General features: G+C 33.7%; 1 protein-coding gene across 5 annotated transcripts in view; it reads left to right on the top strand.

Moving 5' to 3' along the window:
* The window catches only part of MIPOL1 (mirror-image polydactyly 1), a 340,601-nt gene that overhangs the window by 46,921 nt on the left and 268,971 nt on the right, over window positions 1–24,709 (top strand). For 4 of the 5 annotated variants that reach the window (XM_015570205.1, XM_006773314.2, XM_015570206.1 and 1 more), the window contains 2 exons: window positions 9,690–9,827; window positions 10,402–10,480. In XM_015570205.1, coding sequence (XP_015425691.1) covers window positions 9,807–9,827; window positions 10,402–10,480 — 100 coding nt within the window. In that variant the 5' untranslated portion in view covers window positions 9,690–9,806. Of the gene's footprint in view, window positions 1–9,689; window positions 9,828–10,401; window positions 10,481–24,709 lie in introns of those variants that run through there. The other variant, XM_015570208.1, reaches the window with a different exon arrangement.

Here is a 24,709-nt window from a genome sequence, read left to right on the forward strand (position 1 = left end):
TGTTTGTGGAGGCCACAGTTGGCTAGGGCAGGCAGGAAGCTTGGTTTCCTCCATCGCCAGGGCAACCAAGCCTCCTGCTTGCTTCAGGTCCATGGCTGCTGTCTGCCATCTTGGTTGGGTTAATTTGCATATAGTCGCTCTGATTGGCTGGTGGGTGTGGCTTGGGTGTGGTTTGGGTGTAGCGAAGGTACGGTCAATTAGCATCTTTTTCTTGTATTAGTGTAGATGCTTCAAATATCTTTCCTTTATATTGTACTTTTATTTTATTTTGTTTTTACTTTATTGTTTAAAGTACTACAAATAATAATACATATGTCTCCTTTTCCCCCCATTGACCTTTCCCTGGCCTCCTCTACCCCCGGGCACATGCCCTTTCTCCTTGCACCCCAGTGTCTTGTGTCCATTGGTTATGCTTATATGCATGCATACAAGTCCTTCAGTTGATCTCTTACCTCCCCCCCAAACCTCCCCCAGCCTTTTTGTTTCTGTTCAATGCTTCTTTGCCTCTGTATCTATTTTTGTTCATCAGTTTTAATGTTCTTTGTATTCCACAAATGAGGGAGATCATGTGGTATTTTCTTTCACTGACTGGCTTATTTCACTTAGCAAAATGCTCCCCAGTTCCATCCATGCTGTTGCAAATGGTAAGACTTCCTACTTTTTTACAGCAGTGTAGTATTCCATTGTGTAGATGTACCACAGTTTTCTAATCCACTCATCTGCTGTGGTCATTTAGGCTGTTTCCAAATATTTCACTGTCCCAAAGATTTGGGATTGTTGTGTTTTCATTGTCGCTTGTTTCCAGGATGTTTTTTATTTCTTATTTGATCTTTTTGGTAATCCACTCACTGTTTAATAGTATGCTATTCAGCCTCCAAGTGTTTGAATTTTTGTGATTTTTTTTTTTATTGTAGTTGATTTCTAATTTTATGCCATTATGAACTGAGAAGATGCTTGATACGATTTCAATCTTCTTGAATTTGGAGAGACTTTGCCTGTGGTCTATCTTTGAAAATGTCACAAGTGCACTTGAGAAGAATGTATATTCTGTAGTTTTGGGTGGAATGTTCTAAGGATGTTGATTAAGTCCATTTGATCTAATGAGTTGTTTAGGATTAATATTGCTTTGCTAATTTTTTGTCTGGAGGACTTATCCAGTGATGTTAACGGGGTATTAAAGTCTCCTACTATGATTGTATTGTTGTCAGTCTCTCCCCTGATATCTTCCAGAAGATTTTTTAGGTATTTGTGTGCTCCTGCATTGGGTGCATATATGTTTACCAGAGTTATATCCTCTTGTTGTATCAATCCCTTTAGAATTATGAAGTGGCCTTACTTGGCCATTTCTGTACTTTATGCCTGTGTTCCTTCCTACCTTTCTATTTATTCTTTTTACAGCATTCCCGTTAGCATTTCTTGCATTGCTGGCTTGGTAGTGATAAACTCCCTTAGCATTTTTTGTCTGCTAATCTCCTGATTTCGCCTTCAATTTTGATTGATAGTCTTGCTGGATAGAGTATTCTTGGATTCAATCCTTTGCTTTGAACACTTTGTATACCTCCTTCCATTCCCTTCTAACTTGGTGTGTTTCTGTTGAGAAATCATTTGATAATGTGATGGGAGATCCTTTGTAGGTAACTCTGTCTCTCTCTTGCAGCCCTTAATATTCTCTCTTTGTTGTTAACATTTGCCATTGTAATTATGATGTGTCTTGGTGTGGGTCTTTTGGGATTCATCTTGCTTGGGACTCTCTGTACTTGTGTGACTTTTTTCTTCCCCATATCAGGGAATTTTGCTGTCATTATTTTTTCAAATAGATCCTCTAATCCTTGCTGCTCTTCTTGTCCTTCTGGCACCCCTATTATACGTATGTTACTTCATTTGTGTTGTCCCAAAGTTCCCTTAGGCTCTCCTCTTTTTTAATTTTTTTTCTCCAGTTGGTGTTCAGATTGGGCTTGTTTCTCTACCTTATCTTCTAACTCACTAATTCGGTCCTCCGCTTCTTCTAGTCTACTGTTGAAACCTTCCATAGCATTTTTAATCATAGCGATATCACTTTTGACTTCTTCCTGATTTTTGCATAGATTGTTGATTTTCTCATCCATCCAGTTTATGAACTGTATGATCATTACTTTGAATTCTTTTCCTGTCATATAGCATGTCACAGTTTCACTTATTTCCTTTCTTGGCAAATCCTTTTTCTTTCCTCTGGGGATTATTTTGTTGTCTTCCCATTCTAACTATCACCATAAGGTCGAAACGCCAAGTTGTGGGGGCCTGAGCCATGTGCAGTGGAAGTGTCGTGCCACCGAAGTGTCACTGAAAAGCTCCGACACTAAGACGTGTGGCTGCCATGGGTCGGTGGGAGCCAGGCACACCGAGAATCAGTCACCAGTGCTCAGTGTGGCCTCATTTGCACACCTAGAATCAGGGACCCCATATGCGCCATGGTGAGAAAAAGTCCCTGCGGCCTTACGCCAAAATCAGGGTCCTCTAGTGCATGCCTGGATTCAGAGACCTCATGTGCACATGCCGAGAATCTTGTATCAGAGTCTCTGTCACTTGGAGCAGCCTCGCACCATGAATCAGAGTCCCTGTGTGTGCATGTGCCGAGAATTGGAGTCACAGGCGCTCACTGTGTATGCACTAAGAATCAGGGATCCCGTGCATGCACGATGAGAAACTGAGTCCCCACGTGTGCGCGCTGAGAGTCACGTCACTGGTGCTCATTGCTGCCTCTCATGCAGAGAATCAGGGTCCCCCGTCTACTTGGGGGTGTGGGTTGCACAGCCGCTGTGTGTCGGAGGGAGGCCCACTCTTGTGCTGCAGGAAACAGACTCCCAGTGTCCGCATGCCCAGAGTCAAAGTTAAGTCACACAGCCTTCCTGTGTCGGCAGGAAGCCTGCTTGCGTGGATCTGGTCTGGTCTGGCAGGTCCTATGCCACTGCAGTGGGCCAGCAGGGAGGAGGATGGGCTCCGTGACTCACAGTAATCTGCGTCCGGGATGTCGGGAGTCTTGGTGTCCGTGGGTCTGCAGGTCTTTGTCCCCGGTGGTTGTAGGTTCCCGGCTTGCGGCTTGCATCTGAGACCAGATTGGGTGGTGGGGAGGCTAGGATCCTAGGTGCAAGCAGTCCTGTTCTTCAAGATGGCATCTATATTGTACTTTTAGTCTACCTTAATTATCAAACATCTACTTTAGGGCCATACTATTATTAAATGCTTTCCATTAATGAAAACTTTTATGAAGAATGATTCTTAAGAAATTACAAGCTGTTGTAGTTCCTCAAATAACTAAGACTGAAGACTTGACTTCCTTTATATTGAATAAGAATTTAGAGTTTTAAACCTAACATTTATTTCACTCTCAAAGATTTTGGTTTTAATAATTATATTTTTATAAAAAGTTGTTTTTTAACATTATATTTTAAAAAGTACAGTGCATAGTTGGCAGGCAGCACTGTCCACTAGGAATGATTAGATATTGTAATTTTAGCAAATTATGTAAACATTGCATTAATTATGTAATGTATGAATTGCTATCAGGTGTTCAAAATGAGAAATATAACTGGTTATTAGAGCATATTGATTCTCATATATATCCTTTTTTTCCTTAAAAAATATTTTTATTGATTTCAGAGAGGAAGAGAGAGGGAGAGAGAAATAGAAACATCAGTGATGAGAGGAAATCATTGATTGGCTGCCTCCCGCTACTGGGGATCAAGTCGGCAATCTAGGCATGTGCCCTGACTGGGAATCGAACTGTGAACTCTGGTGCATAGGTCAACACTCATCATCTGAGCCAACCAGCCGGGCTCATATATATATATATATGCCTTTTGATAAAAATTTGTTATTATGCATTATGATGTATGAATTAAGACCATGTATGATTATTTTTACTTTATTTGAGAAGGACATTTTCTAATAGCTGTTGTCTGATTGTTTCAAATGGTTGCTCATATCAGGCATCATTATATATCAATTTAACTTGCTCTAATACTTTTTTACTTTTAATTTGCCAAGAACTTCAGTTGGATGTATGGAAATGAAAGCCTTTGTGTGAAAGTGTCATTGCATCAGAACTTGGCACCCACAGGAATCTAAGAAAACAGGCTGTTTATTCCCTACAGAGAGTCAGAGTATTCCATAACCTGACTTTTTCTTTATATTTGAGTCTGTGCTAGATTAAGTGATTTAGTTTAGTTTTGCCTAGGGCAACATGTTGTTGGACATTTTAGAATATCCTGTATCTATTAATCCTGTATCTCTTAAAATAATACTAGTTTTAATATTTTACTTTTTAAAATTTAATATATCAATAGTCCATCTTCATTCTCAAAGTGTTGTTTGTAACTGGCATTGAAACTATTGCAGTATTTCAAGTGGTATATTGTTTGGCCCTTGAAGTTTTGAAAGTGTAAAAGACATGTATTTTAAATACCAAATATTTATTTTGTCTTAATTTGATGGGAAGGAATTCATTTTTTAAAATAATTTCTTGATTACTAAAGCATATAACACAGGGGAACTATCTGTGACAAACATACAATAGTGTTATAATGTAAAACAACTTACTTTATTATAAATATTTAAACTTCAAAATCCTAAGCACCAAGACTATTGTAAATAACTCCTAATTGAACAAGAAATGTGATTGTCTTAAGAACTATTTGCTTAATTCTCAGAAACTCACTTTTAACTTTTTTATTCTGAATATTCTTGCCACTTATTAGTTAGATTTGAACTTTTCACTGTACTTAAAGCAAGCAAGCAAGAAAACAACCATACAAAGTATAACTATAAAGGTTAATTAGGCAATAATAATTTTTTTCAGAGTTTCAAGGGAATCATAGATTACTTCCTTTTGTTCATTTTGGATCTCTCAGATGTAATGTGGCTTCCTTCAAGTTTCCTGTTCAGTTCCAAAGTTATTAATAAATATTTAATTATTAAAAATTACTGCACATGGTAAAAACAGTGAAATTCTACAGCTAGATATAAAATGAAGTAGAAATATTGCTTTTCTTCATTCTCTCACTCTCTCCCCCTCATCTCTTAGGCTGTTTCTTCATAGTTTCCACTGATAGTTCCCTATGTATTTTTCTCGATAAAAATACTGTTCAATCATGTATGCACCTGTGAATATAATTTTACTTTTCCCCGTTTTTAATTTACACATGTTCCGTGCCTGTATTGTTTTGGCTCAAGACATATTTTGGGCAGGAAATTCATTTGTCTTATTCACCATTTTATATCTAACTCTTAGAATAGTTCCTGACACGTAATACTAGTATATTGGTACTTAACAAATACTTGAAGAAAGAATCTTCCACACATAGTGCATATTTCTTGCCTTTCTTACTTATTTTACCAGTTTTTCTTTTCATCCTCACCCAAAGGTATCTTTTTATTAATTTGAGAGAGAGAGAAACATCAGTGTGAGAGAGAAACATTGATCTGTTGCCTCCCATATGTGCCCAGACCCGGCATCGAACCCTCAATGCCTTGGTGCATGGGACAACACTCCAACCAACTGAGCCACCTGGCAAGGGCTACCAGTATTCTATTGATAAACATTTATTTATCTTAGGTCTGTTTTTCTGCTAGTTATCTGTCCATCTGTCCATCTACCTGTCTGCCCAGCACGCACATACTGAGTACTATCAAAAACAATGAAATAAACCCCAAACAGATTAGTTCCCTGAAGGCAATAGCATAGATAATGTTATATTTCTACTTTATTTAATAGGGTAACTGGGCAAAACCTTTTCGAAGAGTTGACTTTTGAGCAGGACCTAAAATGAGAAAAGTGGTTTAAAAATATAGAAAAGAGGATTCTGGGCAAAGGGGATATAGTAAATATAAACGTTCGGAGACAAGAAAAACCTTGGCGAGTTCAGTGAACGGAAAAAAGTACAGTGTGACTAGAGCATGAGTAGTTTCTCTCATGTAAATACTGCTTTAATGAATATCTTTACATGTTAAAGATTTTAACTATTTTTCTAAATACTGCTAGGGGTGGAAGTGACGGGTCAGATAGTATATGCTGTTTTAAATTTTGAGAGCTGAGGTGTGGGGCCACTTTCATTCATATTCTTTCTCCCTGAACCTCTTCTTGCTTTCCCTGGCTCTGAGGAGCTTGGGTTGTCTGGAGCTTGGTAGGGAGGGAGTGGGCTGGGATGTGAGGCACAGTGAGTGAAACTCTGTTGGAGAGAGATGTACCAGGAACTGTGATTGTTTCAGAGACTTTTGTCCATGAAGATGGGGATCCAGCAATAGAGCATATTTATATGTTGTACATGCTGAGTTATGTGATAAAATATTTGGCTCTCCTTTGGCCTATTAATGAAATCATTTCAATGCATAAATGATCAACATTTCTCAATCTAGGAAAACAAAATTTGTTTTTTTTTGTTGTTGTTGTTGTTTAGTTATATATGAGGCCGTATTATAAGTGATTCCTAATTCGGCACTATTGGATTCAGTTTACACAATTTATGATTTAAAAAAGAGGCATTAGAAAAAAAATGTCATTAACCAGAGTCAGCCAAAACTTTTTGCTATAATATGGCTTTTGTGGAGGAAAGTAGGACTGGCAACTCATATTTAAAATAAGTTTTAAAAAATCCTGGGTGTTGTTACATTGGGGAATGAAATCCCTTTTCTCAAAGCCTTGATATCAAAAAGGCATTTAATTTTATAAGATAAATGTCAGAATCACCTAAAATTTTTTAGGCAGATTAGAAATTTTAGACTGGTTAAAGAACAAAATTTGTTTCACTGGTGTTTTACTGCTGAGTAAGCTAGGAGAGACAAGTCACGTTTGCATTGAAAGGCTTGTTTAAAAATTTGCAATCTACATTTTTTGGTAAGGTGAAGTTATGAAATTTTGGCAGGTATATTCAGATTCCCACGTACCTATAGAAAGAAGGGAGTATGTGGCTTCCTTAAGTAGTATTTTTTCTTCTACATAACAAGACTCACTTTTCCTTTGATAATTAAAAACAATTTGGAATGAGGTTAGAAATCTGTGATGGAGAAGATTTTAATTTAACAGATACTAATGATATAGCATGTTCTGTGTATTGATTAAAGATTTTCTTTTTTTTTTACTATGGGTAATTTTTTTCAGCACAACTTACAAATAAACTTTAGTTGGAAATCAGTTTTATTTTGCTATTTGAACCTGGTATACATTAATAGTGGTAAAGTAATTAACATATTTCGTCTGTGTTTTAATAAGTAGCGTTTCGATTAAGAAGCCTAATTTACCTGATCTCTAGTATAAAATCATCCCACTAGTTTTAATGTGAATATGTAATTTTTGATCGAAACAAGTTATTGATATAAAATCTTTAAGGTGAGTTTAAGAAAACAAATTAGTATTTTATTAGTCTTAATCCTTTGTCCTGAAATGAATAGAAGTGTAAAATATGTTGCATATTTACAAAAATCTTTTGTTCCTATTATAGTATGTAGATACATAAGTTGTAATTAACTTGCTTCATTAGAACATCTAATTTTTGCTTGACATTATGCAAATGTACGGTTTGCATAATGTGTTTTAAGATTTTTCCAGTTTAATGTCAGAATCCAAATTCATAAAGAGTTGGAAAAATGAGATGTCTGAGCTATAGGATTCACAAGGATTTCATATGAAGCCTATTTAATCAGGATAACACTGTTATTAATATTCATAATGTCAGCTGGAACACAAATGACAGACTATGGGGCCTAAAAATTTTACTTGGTGAATTTATTAAAAGTATCTTAAAAAATTAATGGAATTGAAGTAAAGTTGGTGAATATGAAAATCTTGTGTTAGCACAAAAAAATCTCTATTAGAACTTTCTTTATGATAATTTTACATTGATGTCTTTTGACAGATTTCATTGGTACTTAAAGAAGACAGATGCACGAATGGTCATTTAAGAGGATTTAAATATATTGGCACATTAATTTTTACATGAATAATAAGTACTTTCCAAAAGCAATTAACTTACAGTGTACAGGATATGAATTGAAAAATAAGACTGTGACATCAAGGGCAAAGCAAATGTGCTGTACATTTTAAACTTAGTGGTAGGACTTTTTAATATTTTGATTTATTTTTATTTGTATAGTTTGCATAGGCTATGACTTACAATATGGTTATTATAGTGCATTTGAAAGCATATTAGAAGGGTGATAATGCTCTTGTCCTCCCCCAAAATATTGGTGGTGTTGAAACATCATTCTCTGCAAGTATCACTTACATTTATTGGAGATTTAAACATTTGCTGTGTTACTGGTAATATTTGAGAATGTGTTCAATTTTGCAGAAAGTCTTAGGATGATTCTGATTGGGTTTAGTGCTTCAAATACATGTGTTAACACAGACTTATTGATGATTATTGCATAACTTAAATGTATAATAAACAAACTTCATGAAGTTTAGTTAAGAACCATCTGAGTAGTGTACAAGTAAATTTGTTCTGTATTTTAGCCTAAGAAAGTAAAAAGTTAGGCATGGCTTAAGTAAAACTAAGATGCATTTTATTTTTTATACTACCTGTTATTCTTTATGTTTTTTAATATGCTTATAATGACATTATGCCAGTGTTATAGTTTTTATGTTTATTATTTAAGTTCATTAAAAACAATTAATTTTAGACCATTATGTATAGTCACAATAACGAGTATTTTGTTTAATACTTTCCAGAGATTTTTGTGTATGAATTTTAGTATTTATAAAAGCGTAGTTTAGTTATTTCCTGTAACAGTCCACTTAGGGTTCACCTATAAGACAATATAGTCATTGGCCTGGCAGTCCAGATAGGCTCTAGAAGTTTCACTTGCAGTCTGTCAAAGTTATAGTGAATGATTGTTTCACTAGACATGTAGGTGTAGCCTGGTATGTCTTGGAACTCACATTCAGAGTTTGATTGGAAAAAGCATTAATTACCAGGGTGTGTAGAAATTATCACAATATAATGCATACATTAAAATTTTTGTATAAGGAGTAAAATAAAATTGCTATATTGGCTATTATGATTTTTTTCTAGTCTTTTTAAAAGTTAGGTTTTGGGTGCGGGGTGGTTTTGTTTTTAGATCTGACGTATTCATTTATATGCCCAGCAGAGGGCAGCATTTTACTGTGTCAGCCTCACGAAAGAATTAGCCCTGCTTAGACTGTCAATGTTTCTTGTAATTACTCCCAGTATATTTGTTGCTTGCTTATGAATTAACTTGCATTTATGGAACTAAATCATTCCAATCATTTAATTACACCTGAGGAGCTGAACTATAATTGCTTGCTTCCAACTAGGATCTGATATGGCTTGAGCAGTATTAATTTGGTGTTTACTTTTCTGAGTGTTAAAAGCATTAAAATGATTGTGCAATGGGATTACATTTTACTAATTGCTGGCATTCATTAGCTGGGCAAATGATGAGGAAGAGTGACTGTATATTACAGAGGGATAAAATTATGGCTTTAAATAGTATATTACTAAGCACATTAAGGCCTGTAAGACATGTTTTAAAATACTCCAGAGGTTATTAAAGACTGTATTTTCTACATGTCTTGCTATATGAATCTCTTATTAAAAGACTGCAATTATTATTAACCTTTTTGGGCAATATGTCGGGAAATGGCTTCATTGACTAGAACATATTTCTTTGATATTAATAACTTCCTATATTTTCAGCTAATCCAAAAGTAAATGAGAAACTTAGAAAAAGATTGCCAACTCCAGATCAACATATTTAGAGAAAATTGGAAAAAGAGAAGCTTACTTCAGCTTTATTTGAGGACTTTTTAAAGAATGCAGAGTTCTAGCTGTGAGGTAAATCTAATTTTATTCTCCTTAACAGCATGCACACAAAAAACTTGCAGAGCTTTTGTCATGTTTATTATGAAATCAAGTTTAAGAGAAAAATATGAATAATTCCACAAATTAATGATAGTCTTTATGGTTTTTTTAATTGGAAAAGTGTTTTTAAATGACTTTTACAAGTATAACATATTTATATGAAAATATGCATTGTAAATTGAAATAAATAAATTTGAAATTTTTGGAATAAAGTTTATGACAAATAGTCCAGAAATTTTATTCTTGTTAAATAGTTGAATTTATAGTTGGAGAAGACTAAATAAATTAAATGATTCTCTAACAAAGGAGCAATCATATCTAGAAGCTTAACCTGAACTGTATTTACTAAAATAAAAATGTAAAGGAAAGAACCTGTTTCTGAGAAAAACAATTTAATTTCATCTGTTGAATGCACAGTAAATTGTCCCATTATAAATGTTTTAGAAAATCATTTATCCTGTAAATTCTCTGTTAAACAAAGGTAAGGCTTAGGTGTGTTCTGATGTATTGTTTTAAGTTTATTTATCTAGAGGTGGCTTTATTTTAGCTTCAAATCCTGGAGCAAAAACCAGAGACATTGCCAGAGCAAACAAGAACAGAAGTACAAATGGAGGACTGGTCAAAAGGTAAGGACTTTTAAGGTATTAATACCAAACCCCAGGTGTTGTGCTAGTTCAAGGCACTGAATGAAGTGTGTTTGTTTTAACCAATTAGACAGAGGCAGACAAGCACACACACACACATGCACCCACACACACAAAGGAGGAGGCATTCATAAAGAGACCCACACACTGCAAAAGGGACACAAAGAATGACACACGAAGACAGGCACATGCAGTGAAAGAGACACACACAGAGGAAGCGCTACTGAGAGAAAAAGAGGAGGCCTGACACACAGGGAGAGAAAGAAACACATAGACACAAAGTCATGAAGACTGAGAGAATAACTGGGAGAGAGATGCATAAAGAGAGGGACACTCAAAAAAAGAAACACAAGCAGAAAGAGATGCATAACCGTAAGGGAGATCCTACACTCAGGTAGCGAGACACAGAGAAAGACACGGTGGAGATATACATACGAAGACATAGGCACACCTGTACTCAGAGCAATCAAAGTAAGAGAAACACAATGAGAGAGAGAAAGAGAGAGAGAGAGAGAGAGAGAGAGAGAGGCAGGCATAGGCATACACACAGACACACCCACAGAGAGATGGTATCAGAGGGGGCCAGAGAGAGTCAGAGCAACAGAGATGTGCAGATGGAGATAGAGAAAGACACTCCAAGACAGCAATAGAGAGGAGAGAGAGAAAGATACACACATATGTACAGGCAGAGGGACAGAACAGTCAGGACAAAACACAATTTGAAAGACATACTGAGAGATGGCCTGGTAGAGAGAGAGAGAGAGAGAGAGAGAGAGAGAGAGAGAGAGAGAGAGAAAGGCACATCTGACTATCAATAGAGCAAAATAGAGCCATTAAGAGAGAGGTTTTTAAAAATGTTAGGTTTTTAATTGAAGTCTCTTACAGTAAAATGTTGCAAATCTGGAATTCTTGGGAAATGGACCATTATGACTATAGTATCACATATAGTTGAAAGCTTAAATATTATGTCCATCATTTTTATTTCCTCTAAAAATTTTGTAAATAGGATTATTACCAGCACATTATACATCTCTCTCTCTTTTTGGATTCCCCTTCCCCACAGGGCTCCTTTTCACCAGGTATCAACTGTTACCTCTTTCAGGAGGTTAAAGGCCTTTTGGGGTGATTGTTCTATCATCATTTTTCTAAATAAGTTAATAGCTACACAATTATTTTCAGGACTAGAATGGTCTGTGCTTTCTGAGTATACCTTTTTTTCTGATTTCTGCATTTGTTTTTGACTTACATACTGTTATAAATTTTCCTGTTGTTTCTGCCTACCATTAGCAACTTTTCTCTTATTTGTGATTTTAGGCTGCTTGTTAGGAGTTTAGAATCCAGGTAAGTGAATTGTGTATAAAGTAATATGAAATAAGGTAGGTAAAGGTTTTCAATATAAAGTTTAAATGTTTTAGTGTATGAACTTTGTGACAGTTTTGATCTATTCTTTTTATGTAAGTTTGTGTTAAGGATACATAGGTCTGAACCTGGAAACTAATGTTTTATAGCTGTTTTTGTCCATTTATGCAAATAAACAAACAAACAGCCTTATTTTGAAGAGCTCAAAGCACTTTTACTTGATTTATGTACAAAATAAGAAAAGAGGAAGTAAATCATGATGCCCCTGTTACTTATGTTTCCTATTCAGAGGTCACATTACTGTGAAAAGTGTGTTGTGTAAATTATAGACAAACAAATCTTTAAGCCAAAGGAATTATTTTTAATATATCTAAAGAGCTGGAAGCTATGGAGGAAATTCCTCTCATAAACGTGGAATGGCCAGAGTGGCTCAGTGGTTGTGTCGACCTATGAACCAGAGCACATGCCCAGGTTGCAGGCTTGATCCCCAGTGTGGGTGTGCAGGAGACAGACAATCAGTTATTCTCTCTCATCATTGATGTTTCTATCTCTCTATCCCATTCCCTTCCTCTCTGAAATCAATAATAATAAATATGGAACAAGCAGGAAAGATGCAGAGTAATGGAGCTGCTGAAGTTCTTGGATGCTCATGAAAAGGAAGGTTTTAGGGCTAAAGACATGGCTGCATAGTTTGCAGGAAACAGACTACAATAGTTGTGACTAAAACAGTATTAAGAAAATTTGCATTTTTATAGGCATACTTTTGACATTGGAAATAGGAATTAGACAATTACATATTTTATAAAGGGCCTATTAATGAAACATTATTAAGAAATAAAATTAGCCCTAACCGGTTTGGCTCAATAGATAGAGCGTTGGCCTGCGGACTGAAAGGTTCCAGGTTCGATTCCAGTCAAGGGCATGTACCTTGGTTGTGGGCACATCCCCAGTAGGGGGTGTGCAGGAGGCAGCTGATTGATGTTTCTCTCTCATGGATGTTTCTAACTCTCTCTTCCTCTCTGTAAAAAATCAATAAAATATATTTTTAAAAAAGAAATAAAATTAAACAGGTAAATATAATATCTTTTGAATTTAGTGATAACTTATATATTTAAACCAGTGAAGTCTACATAGTCATTTCTTTGACATCACGGTTCATGGGATTTATCATAAAGCATAGATTACTTCAGAACTTTCTTACACAATGTTCATAGTGTACTCTCATAAATAGTTACTTCATTTAATGTTATTTTACTTATTTTTTTAAATTGAGCTAATTAACAACTTGAATTATGCCGATTTACTTTTGTATCATTTTACAGATTCATTATGAGGAGTGCTAAAGTGGTTATTCTAGTCCTAGCTTTATTGTAAAAACATTGCTGAATATTTAAGTCAAAGAAAGGATGAAATATCTAATATTAATAGATATAACTATTTACATTTTTCTTTGTCATTATAGGTAGTTTGGAAAATGTAAAGCTAAGGTTGGTTGATGGAAGGGGTGATGACATCTACAAAAGGTGCCCAGGTTTCTTTAAGTAGGTAAAAAATCAAACCCAAATGAAAGAAATTTTCAGCAGATGGAAGCGATATGTGAGGGAATAAATGGGTGTTGCCCAGTGAGCATTAGTGACATCTTCTGGCTTCTTAAGAAGTAATTGATGTTTTACCCTTTCACAAAAACTTTTTTTTCAGGATTCGTTTTTTTCCTGCTTTTTAAGAAAAAAGCCCACACACAAAAAAGGTCATAATCAAAGTATGTATGTAAAGTCAGCCTTCAGAAAGAATGATTTGTTATGTCATTGGTTAACTCTTTTTAGCATTTACTTATTAGTTACTTAACTGTATAAGAAAAAAGACATGGGGTCAAAATCTCCTATGAGTAGTTAATTGGAAAAGTATAAAAAATTTCTGGATATTTTCATATTAAATTTTGGTAGTTTTTTTATTAAATTAGCAGAAACATAATTTAGTTGTTTTATAATACACAGAAGTCCATTGGAAATAGGTTGCATATTATTTATGAATAAGTGTGTATGTCATATCTATACATTCCTACACTAATATAGGTAAAAATGAGGTCTGGGTGCCTGTTAAATTTAGAATATTGTAAAACATATTTAAGTTTAGAACCTTTAGGGGTCAGTGTTCCCTAAGAAAGATTAAAAAAGATTACTGTGCCTACTCAAATATTAATTCTGCTCTGTTTTAAATATTTCTTACCAATTGATGGTAAGAATCACAGAGCTTGAGGAAGCTTTAGACAAACACCTTTCAATGTTATGGTTTCTTCAATATTATTTTCAGTTTTATTATTTTAGGAAATTATATTTAATGTATATTTATGTACAGAGTAGTTTTTTTCACTTAGGTTTTATCTCAATTTAAATATGAATTGTTTTAAAACTACTTTCTATTAAGCTTAAAAAGTAAGCATGGTTCTAAATCATACTCATTTAAAATTTGAGATGAAAAACTATTTCTAGAACTGCTTATGTTAATTGAATCCTTACATGTAGTTTATTGGAGGTTAGCAAATATTTTAAAAATTTTTGCTGAATTTTGGTAAAAAGCAAATGTCCTCTTTATTTTTTAATTGAATTAGCTATTTCCTTTTGTAGCCATGATTCTTATGGTTTTTCTATCAAACAAAATTAATAACTAGGACTAAAACCTCGCAAAAGATAACTTATAAGTGGTTTATTCGTTTCTAGTCAGAATACTATTTATTTTTCCTTGGCATTTGGAACCTGTGTGCCACCATCAATCTCTTTTATTATTGGTTCATTTATCTTTCTGTCTTTTCACAAAGTATATATTCTTTTTACCTTTTATCCATTTGTTGTTCTGTACTTGAATTCTACCTAAAACTATTGCATGACTTGCAAGCATTTTATAAAAGTAGACATCTATAGAAAAACATCTAGGATGTGTCTTTGATCGTTGTAACTAAAATATGATTGTAGAACCTCATATCATTTAAATAAATCATTTTCTTTTAAAGCAGAGGGGAAAGACATGGCAAGTTGCATAGAATGGGCTCCCATTTCTACCAACAAAGTTGTTGGTAGGAAAAAAGCATCGTTAAATTCAAGGTTTTGAAAATATCTGGATAATTAATCATTTTGTGTTAAATAATAGGTCTTGAATTGCATTTAATAATCGGCTTTCTAGTAAGTAATGCTGTATTTTCCTTAAATGAGTAACGTAATTTGCTTTTGTTTGTTTTAAAGTAGAAGGTAAATTACACTGGAGAACCAATGCATTTGATAATTTCACTAAAATGTTAAGAAGAAAGAACGCAGGTTTGGAGCTAGATATACCTGTGTTTCCATTTTGTTAATACTTCACTTCTTATGTTAGTTACCTGTACCTGGGTGCAGGTTTCATAATTATTTGAAGCCTGAGTTTTCTTTTGTATGAAAGAGGAGATAATCGCTTTAGGACTGTTTTTGAAAGTTAGGGATTGTGTATGAAAGTCCTACTACAATACCTGAAACAGGAAATGAGTTTATTTAATATGTATTTCATATGCCAGAGTTATTCTTTTAATAGTGTAGTGGTGATAATAGTTTTTACAGATGGAAAAAAAAAAAAGATTGTTGACATATTTTACAGGGTCTAAATAAATGATGGTGGTGGTTGTCATTGTATGCCATTCAGTTGTGAGAGTAGGTATATAAAAAAATCTAAAAGTGTTAGGAAACATAAATAACAATTTGAAATTACTAGTTTTATAAGAATCTTCAAAAATGATGTTCATACCCCATTATTAGAAATTTGATTTTTTTCAAAGTAGTATAGCTTATATTTAGTATATTTATATTTGATAAAATAGAATATAAGTCAATAATACTCACTTAGGGTAAACCTAATTTTGTCTGCATTGAAATCCCAGTTGTGATAAAATCTTCAGTCTGTTGGCATCATACAGTGTGCTTTTTCCTTTTAGCAAGTATGAATTTAAGAATGCATTTTTTATTTTTCATATTGCATAGAGTGGTTAGAAAAGACATTTCTGAGGTCTGATTAAATTTATTATTCATCTCCATAGTACCTAACTTAATAGAATGCTGGTAGCTTCTTATACATGACCATCTAGAATTTTTGAGAGTGGTTTTAGGATTACTGGCAGCTGGCCAGCAAGGATTGATTTATTTCCAGAGGAAATGCCAAGGGAACTCTTAAAAAAATTATTGAGGATATACTATTTTATTTTAAAAATTATCTTCTTTAAATGAGTTTGTTAAAGTAGGTGGGATTCTGGGTGATTTTATTTTTAAGCTTGATATGAACGATTCTGTTACTACTCTTGGCCTTGGTAGGAAAGGGGAATGAAAACAAAAAAATTTTACATGGGGCAGCTTTGTTTTTTAAATGGTTATAAAGTTTGTTTGCACTGTATTTTGAAATTCATTTATTTCTGATACAAATAACTCACATTTGTTAATTTATGCCAAAATTATGCATTTTGGCAATTCTTTAAATAGACTTTATTTGTAGAGCAGTTTAAGGTTCACAGCAAAATTAAGCAAAAAGTACAGCGCTCCCATTATACACGGCACTCCTTAACCCTACTTACACACAACCTCCCCACTATCAGCATCCCCCACTACAGCGGGACATTTGCTCCATTTGGTGAATCTACCCATAAATTCTTAATAATGGAACAGTTTGTGAGATGATAGGAACTTTTGTCTTTTTACTCAATTTAGAGTGTTTTAAATTAGATTAGTCTGTACTCTTGGAATTCTTACTATAGCTTAGGTGCTTCATTTTATAAAAATAATAATCACTAAGGAGAATAAGCATGAAAATGGTAAACTTTTTTTGAATAGGACCACTTCTCCCCCATTTTGATATATTTATATGATCTTCTCTTTGTACAACTTGTGACTATTTCTTTTATTTGAGAAATCCAATTCTAATTTTATTATACAAGCTCTTTCAAATTTATTTGTGGCCATGAAAATATGAATTTTTTTGAAATAGAAAAACTACTTGAAATTTTTAAAAGTTTATGCTTTGTTTTAGATTCTGATTAACATCTTTATTCATTTCTGGTTATAGCTCTTTCATGCCAGAGCACTTCCTGGAACACATATTTACAATACAAATCTTAATATATTAAATTTTTATTTTTCTAGAAGTTAGAATTTCAGTCTATCATATTTAAGATGATTGTCGTGCTCTTCATAGTGACTATATTTGTCACTTTTAGTATGATTACTACAAAGTCCTGAGAGTACATTGGCATTTTGTTGATTTTACAGATCTGAATCAATGTACATTGGTGTATAAACCAAATTAATGCCATTTACACAGTTGTCCAGGCTGACTGGCTGTGGAGTAGGACTGATGTGACTACATTTACTGCATTTATTCACTACTTTTGGTTATAAATAAATTTGATAATTGAATAAAGTACTTTTGGGGAGTTACCAAATACTCTAATTGTGTGTGTGTATGTGTGTGTGGGGGGGAGGGGGGTGCGTGCGCGCGCACGCACAGGCACATGAGTCAAAACTTGCCATGTAGGACATTTAAAAATTCATTTTGGAGAAGTTTGAGAAGGAATTTTTCTTTGTTTTGTTTTTCATGCTTTGGTTTCCTTTTGGGGAATACGAAAAAGCAAAAAGAACAATTCAGACTACAAAATTTTGAAATTAGTTGCATAGATTATTTCATAGTCTAAATGAAGTATTCTAATCTATAGCTTTTGGATAAAATTGATAATTTTTTGATAAATGGTAAAGCTGTGCTGACGATGTATGGTAAAAAGTAATTATTTTACAAAATATTATTTTGACTTTCATTTTTATTTTTTAAGTGATTCTAGTCTTCACATGTCAAAACTTGTTGGTACTTTAAATTCAGGATGCTAGTGGGTGAAAGGTTAAAAGTAATCAGTTCATATTGATAAAATTATACTTGTAGAGTTAGTGAATATGTTAGCTTTTGCAAATTTAATATTTTTTAAATTAAAAACTAAATTCACCTCCTTAATCATTTCACTGGCTATTCCTGAGATAATTTGACGTATTCTAAAGCATAGTAATATTTATTGATTTTGAGCATTTTTAATATAGAAATATAATAAAAGTTAAGAACAAGATATCCTTATTTTCTTCTTCAATTAATGTCTTTTTTTTTTCTATTTTCCCCCTAGTGTTTAAGAATTTCAGACTAATATTGAATCCTAACAAATTGGGATAGGTAGGGTTTATTCAGCATTAGTTTGCTTGAACCAACACATGTTTTGGAGGAAATATGATAGGAAATAGAACAAATACATAGTCCTTAAGGATTTAGGCTCTTGTATAAATTCTAACATTTGAGTATGGAGTATATAGAGTATTCTCTATCCTTTCCCCATATAAATGTAAAGAATTTGCAGTTTAAATAGATTTATATTTTAAGTAGATTAGATGGTTTTTGAATCTTTATTAAAAAAAACATGTTGAAAAATTTGGAGTCACTGAAGCCTTTTACTTAATTGCTTGCAAGAATTTAAAGCTAAAAAAATAATGATGGGAGGCTAGGGGACTGTCTAGGGAGGGGAAAAAAATGGACACATATGTAATACCCTTTGTAATAAAATAAAATTTAAAAAAAATAATGATTTTTATTCAAGAGATATGATTGTTTCCTTTCAGAAACATTCATTGCCTATACTTTATAATCAACCAGTATAGAGTTTAAGACTGGAACAGGCTGTATTAGTCCAGGTAAGAAGAGTGAAAACAAAACAAAAATTTCCATTAAAAAGCTGTCCTTGGTCTCCTGAGGACTTAGTAGAGACCAGCATCAGAGACTTCCTCTGCATTTTTAATAGTTCATTTGCTCTCTAAGATGTTCTATATTGCCCCTTTATTACCTTTTTCTTTTTTAAAAGTCTCTGCCCCTCTGTGAGGTCATTTGAAATAAACACATTATTTAAAAAAATCAAATTTATCTCAGGCCTTTTTTTTGGTCTCAAGTATTTAATGCTTTTTCTTTTTTTTAAAAAAAGTGAAACTCTAGGAAGGAGGTGATGATGCTATATCCTGCAACTGACTAATATGACACTCGTATAGTAGGTGCAGTTGATTAATGAAATGGGAGCCTATACCTTTTATGCTTCTGTTTTGTTTTGTGTGTTTTTTTCCTGGAGAAACAAATGGTAAATTTGAATAAAATGTATATCATTTGCATAGAAAGTTATGTAATGATGCCATATAGAGTATAATGATTTCCCAAAATCTTGTGTTTAAAGTAACTGAATTACAATGAGAGATAAACAGAATATTTACCCATCCCTTATGAGCTGCTGCTGATATGTAAATTTATTCTTCTACTTTGCACAAATATACTTTTGAGCTACTGCTTAAACACTTTGATGTCCTTAGTCAAACAGTTTTAATGATGCCTCCAATATTGTGAAAGTGTGACATTTGATGAATGTCTCATATAGTTTTGATATCTGGGCACATGTCAACAAAAAAAATGAACATTGGTTTGTCATGCAACACCTAGATAATTTATAATTTTACTGTTTATATCCATCTTGACATTTTTTATCTGCCAAAGGCAGGTTTCATTTGGAATCTTAATCTGAGATTTATTTGGTGGATCTGGAAATCATAGCTAGGGTTCCCACAGGAAATGGTCCATCTACCAACAGATTAAATGGCAGTCCTGCAGTTGTTAGGGGAGCTCTGCATTTAACACACATGCATACTCATTCAGACTGCACTGTGGAGAAAAATTAAAGTAGTAACCCAGGTTTAGGAACAATGTAGCTAAAAAGTCCCATATTTGCTGAATGACAAAGGGTTATATAGCAGCATTTCATTTTATTATTCGTGCTTGAATTTCTTGTTTGCTCTGTTGAGTCTGCTGACGAATACTAATAAATGCCTGCAACAATCCAGACGAGAGATGCCTGGCAACAAAGCTATGCGGTGGACCTCCCTGATCTTCTCCAGTTCACAACCTGACCTTTTGAAAAATTGGCTGGGCTAAGCTGCAGAATTTGGGTGTAATGGTTATTGTTAACTCCAGCTTTAGGATTTATTAATTTGTGTGATCAAGACTTACCTATACTTCAAAGTTTCAAAAGACCAAACACAATCATCCATCCATTAGAACTAACATTGTGTTTCAGTGCTTTCCACTTAGTATCTGACTGGTGATTCTTCCATTTTGTTTTCCAAACCTAAAAATACTCTTAAGTAAAATGAAAGGCACATATAAAGAAAACCTTTGTTTTCTCTTTATGATTGTTATTGAAAAGTTGCCTTCTATAAATGATCTAAGAAATTGAATATATGGACAATCTGTATGTATTCATACTTAAACAAAATATATATAATTATGGAACCTATTTTACTTGAAGGTGTAGAAATTTAAGATTTGCCTAGTTCATTTACATTTTAATTGCTTTATACAAATTATTATTATAATAAGAAAAATTGAGCAAGGTTAGGAATATACAGTGAGTAGCCAAATAGTTCATATCACTGGAGGACAAAAAGAATAAAGAGAGGATAGTTTTCACAATCATTTCAGACTAAATAATATTTATATTGGTTTAAATAGGGTAATAAAAGTTTTACAAAGCTTTATTTTATGTAATATGTTCATAAGTTAATTATGTAGCCTAAGCTTTAGGAGATTATACTATTATACTCTGTTCATGGCCTTCTATAAGAAACAATGTTAAAATTTAAAAACTGAAACCTTATGATAAAACTTAGTTTTTACACAGAATTCTTACCCTTTTACCCTGTAAAATGAATATTGATGTATTCATGACTATTTGAGACTTACTGAAACAAACAAGAACTTTAAAAAATTTGGTGCAGTTTCACCATTCTAAATAGCTTTCGTATAATAAAATAAGTAACAAAATTTCAATAATTTCCATGACTAAGCAGTGGAGAAGTTGTAACATGATATGCAAAGTCATTGAAATGTCATAAAGATGAAATAACTCATCACCACTTCATTTTGAAATGTTTATCTAGATATATAACTATGTATAGGAATGTAAAGGATGTAGTTTATTTTGAATGTCTAACCCTCATATCCAAGTGGTTAAATTATGTCATATTGACAGATTTCATGATTTTCCAGCTTTATAAACCTTTATAAAATCTTCAGTATCTTCCAGCTACATCCAGCCTCTCCAACATGTTTTTTACTTCCCCCCCTCTCTCTTTACACACACACACACACACACACACACACACACACACACACACCACAACCCTTATTAGAACTATGTAAGACTGTATTTCTGCTCTCCAACATGGTAGCCAATGGCTACATGTAGCTTTCAGTACTTGAAATGTGGGCAGTGAGGATGCAGACTTACAATGAAAGTTATAGTTCTTTTTCTTCTTCTTCTTATGGCTGGTAAAGCCAAAAACAAAACAAAACATACTAAAAAAACCCACAAAAAAACCCTGAGAGAATATGCAGAATATGTGGTATCTAAGTAGCAAGTTTGCATTTTTTAAGCCAAGGATCCAAAAGTTACCAAATTTCCTGTGACTCCCAAATTAGAATCTGTGAGTGATAATCACTTGTGATCTACTAACTACAATTGTTGTTATTTCTAATATAATGTGCCAGTGTAGTGAGTGCTCAAATTATGTTACAGAACATGCCATTTGCATTTCCTATTTTCTGCAATGGATTGGATTTACAGAATTATACTATTAATTTTATTTGTATGGGTTTGAATTTTCTTTCAGGATCTTTTGTCAAGATTTCTAAAATTTGAAGTTCTATTATTTCTGTAATTTGTTTTATAATCTGATACAAACTTTATTAAACCATTAGATATTAATTACAAGTTTACCACATTAAGTATTTCTGTCATGTTTCTCTCATTGAATAAGTTAGCATTTTATTTTCCAGATCCATGTCCTCTTATTTTTTAATAAGAATTTTTCTTATATGTTACTTATTTTTATTATATTTTAATAAGTAAATATTTTGCTTTGAGCAAAACAGATTTTCACAGATAATAATAGCTAATATTTATTGAATATGAATTCTGTGCTGACACTTTTTTAAGAGATTAAATAATTTAATTCTCATAATCTTTTGAAGTAGTGCTATTATTAAGTACTTTTTATTGATAGAGAAGTTGGTGAGAGGTTAAGTAATTTGCTAAAAGTTGAACAGCTGTGTGGTAGATCCAGCATTGAAACGCTGAAGCCCATCTTAAGAGCCCATGCGCTGATTCTGCTTGGCAGATCCAAACATACCAGTGTTCTAGTTGGAAAATCTGAACTTTTCTCTTGTACACACACACTTCTGTTCCTGTGACACGGCAGAAGTTTCTGATGTCTTTTTCTTTTATGTTTGGGGGGAAAACCATGAATGCAAATATGTGAAAAAACCTCCCACCCCCAAAAAGGAAACATAGCCAGAAATAATTTAGTAGAGGAAATAAGCATTATCTGTATACACATAAAACTCTAGGAATTGGTAGAAGTTATTTGGAGCCACTAACTGATACTGTTGTTCTGATTTCGTTGAAACTAATACTCATTTAGAAAAATTTTTAACCAGTGAGAAAAAGATAACATCTTTTGGTTAAAATGTGTGGTTACTGTAGTAATCCTATTACCACATCAAATTTATAACTACTTAATAGTAAAAAATATTTTATATCATTTTGAGCTTACATAATGTGGTGATAGACAATATATAAAAGAAACAATAAACATGAGGTTTTTATTCTTTTAATACTTATGAAATCGGATGCTACAGTATAAGTAAAAACCTTTCAGAGATTAAGAAAAAATGAGTTAAGGAAGTGGTGACCGGTTGTGTTAGCAAGTGTCAGAAAGCATATTAACAAATTGCATCTGTTATAGTTCATTTTAGCCAGAAATTTCCCTGATAGCACCAACATCTGAAGGAGCAGGATGTGTATGTATTTGAATGTACTTGCCCATAGTACTTCTCTTCCCCTTTCTTTTTTTGCCAGTGAGTTCTCAGGTAGCTGCGATGTTTCTGTGCTGAGAAACCCCAGTAGATCCCTAGAGACTATTCTAACTCAACCACTCTGAAGAAACAGCTCAGTAAACAGCATTGACCCCCCAGGGGACCACCAAATCCATTTACACAGATACCCCTTGTCACAAACTATTTACAAAGCCAGACAGAACAGAATTTCCCAGCCTCTAAGAATCCCTATTTGATTCTAGCTACCTCCTCACTTCTGTATAGTAGTTGTGAAATAAGTTACTTTTGGCCATGAGTCATGATTTCTTGTGTAGCATCAATTCAACTGAGTATATTAAACATTGACTAATGTATAATTGTCTGGAGAATTGAGCTCAAAGGAGGTTCTAAAGATTTTGTTCCTAAAATAGGAAATAGTATAATGCTGTTAATTTTCTGGACTAAGGAATTGAGAATTTAATAACAAGGCTACCATTGAGACAGTTGGTAATACTAGTACCTCTAGAAGTAAAGAGAGGATTTGTTAGATCATGAAAATGATCCATTAGGAACAGCATGAAAGTCACTAAAGAGATACAAGGTTTTTAAAGCAGCCCGTCTAGGCACATGTATTAAGTATTAAGATTCCAAAAAATATCTTCACTAAATCTGCCCATTTTGACCAAGTGGATAAATTATCTCTAGCAAGAGCTGTAGGTGCCATGTGGGGAATATCTAGTAGTAGTCTTCCATAACATCATTTTCAAATGGTCGCAGGATAAGTTTATATGGCAGTGGCAGCATTAGATAGTAATAGCAAAAATTGGGGAATGTATTTGAAGTAATCAAATTCTTACATCCAAGTAACACAGGGTGCCCATAGAAGAGCAAATGAATAAAGGGACTGATAATCATCATGAAAAACATTTCCTGTTGTTTAACCCTGAGGAGAGAAAGATCTCAGAGGCCTTTGAATTATGAAGAAGAGATTGATAATTTATTCTCTAAGTCCATTTGGAGAAATAAATTTGAAGAGTAATAGTCTTAATGGTGAAATAATTAACAATGACATTGATTAAACAGTGAAGCAAATTACTAAAGGAGGTTATAGAGTTTCCATTTTAAAATGTGCGGGAGAGAAGAATCAATAGTCTTAGCTTTAAGCTTTCGTCTGCCTGCATATGAGAGTTTTAATCAAAAGTGAAAATATTCATTTAAACATTTATCTAATTGACTGGTTTGTAAAACAGAGGCATAACTTCACTTTTTGTTGTATTTTATTGATTTACTAGAGGCCTGTTGCATGAGAAGATTCGTGCAATAGGCCTTTCCTTCCCCTGGCTGCCGGCACCGGTCCTTCTCCGGCACCCGGGACCCAGGCCTTCGCTCCGGCTGGAGCCACCTTCAAGCCTTTGCTGCTCCGGCCGGAGCTGCCTTCAGTCTTTGCTCCGCTGCTTCATGCCTACATATGCAAATTAACCGCCATCTTTCTTGGCGGTTAATTTGCATATCTCACTGATTAGCCAATGGGAGGCATAGCGAAGGTATGGTCAATTACCACATTTGTCTATTATTAGATAGGATATTTCCATACGTAATGCTTTTTCAGGTGATTGGCAATACCAATAGCTCAACTAAATTTTTTTAAAAATATATTTTTATTAATTTCAGAACAGAGAGGAAGAGAAAGGGATAGAGAGTTAAAACATCGATCAGCTGCCTCCTGCACACTCCCGACTGGGGATTCCTGATTGGGAATTGAACCCTTACCACCTGGTTCATAGATCAGCACTCAACCACTGAGCCACGCTTGCTTCATCCCAAAACTAAAACTTCAATAGCTTCATCCCATTATCACTTCATAAAGACCTTTATCCTGGGTTGGAGAGTTCAGGAAAAAATAAT

This window comes from Myotis davidii, unplaced genomic scaffold (assembly GCF_000327345.1).
Source record: "Myotis davidii unplaced genomic scaffold, ASM32734v1 scaffold304, whole genome shotgun sequence".
NCBI classification, from domain to species: Eukaryota; Metazoa; Chordata; class Mammalia; order Chiroptera; family Vespertilionidae; genus Myotis; species Myotis davidii.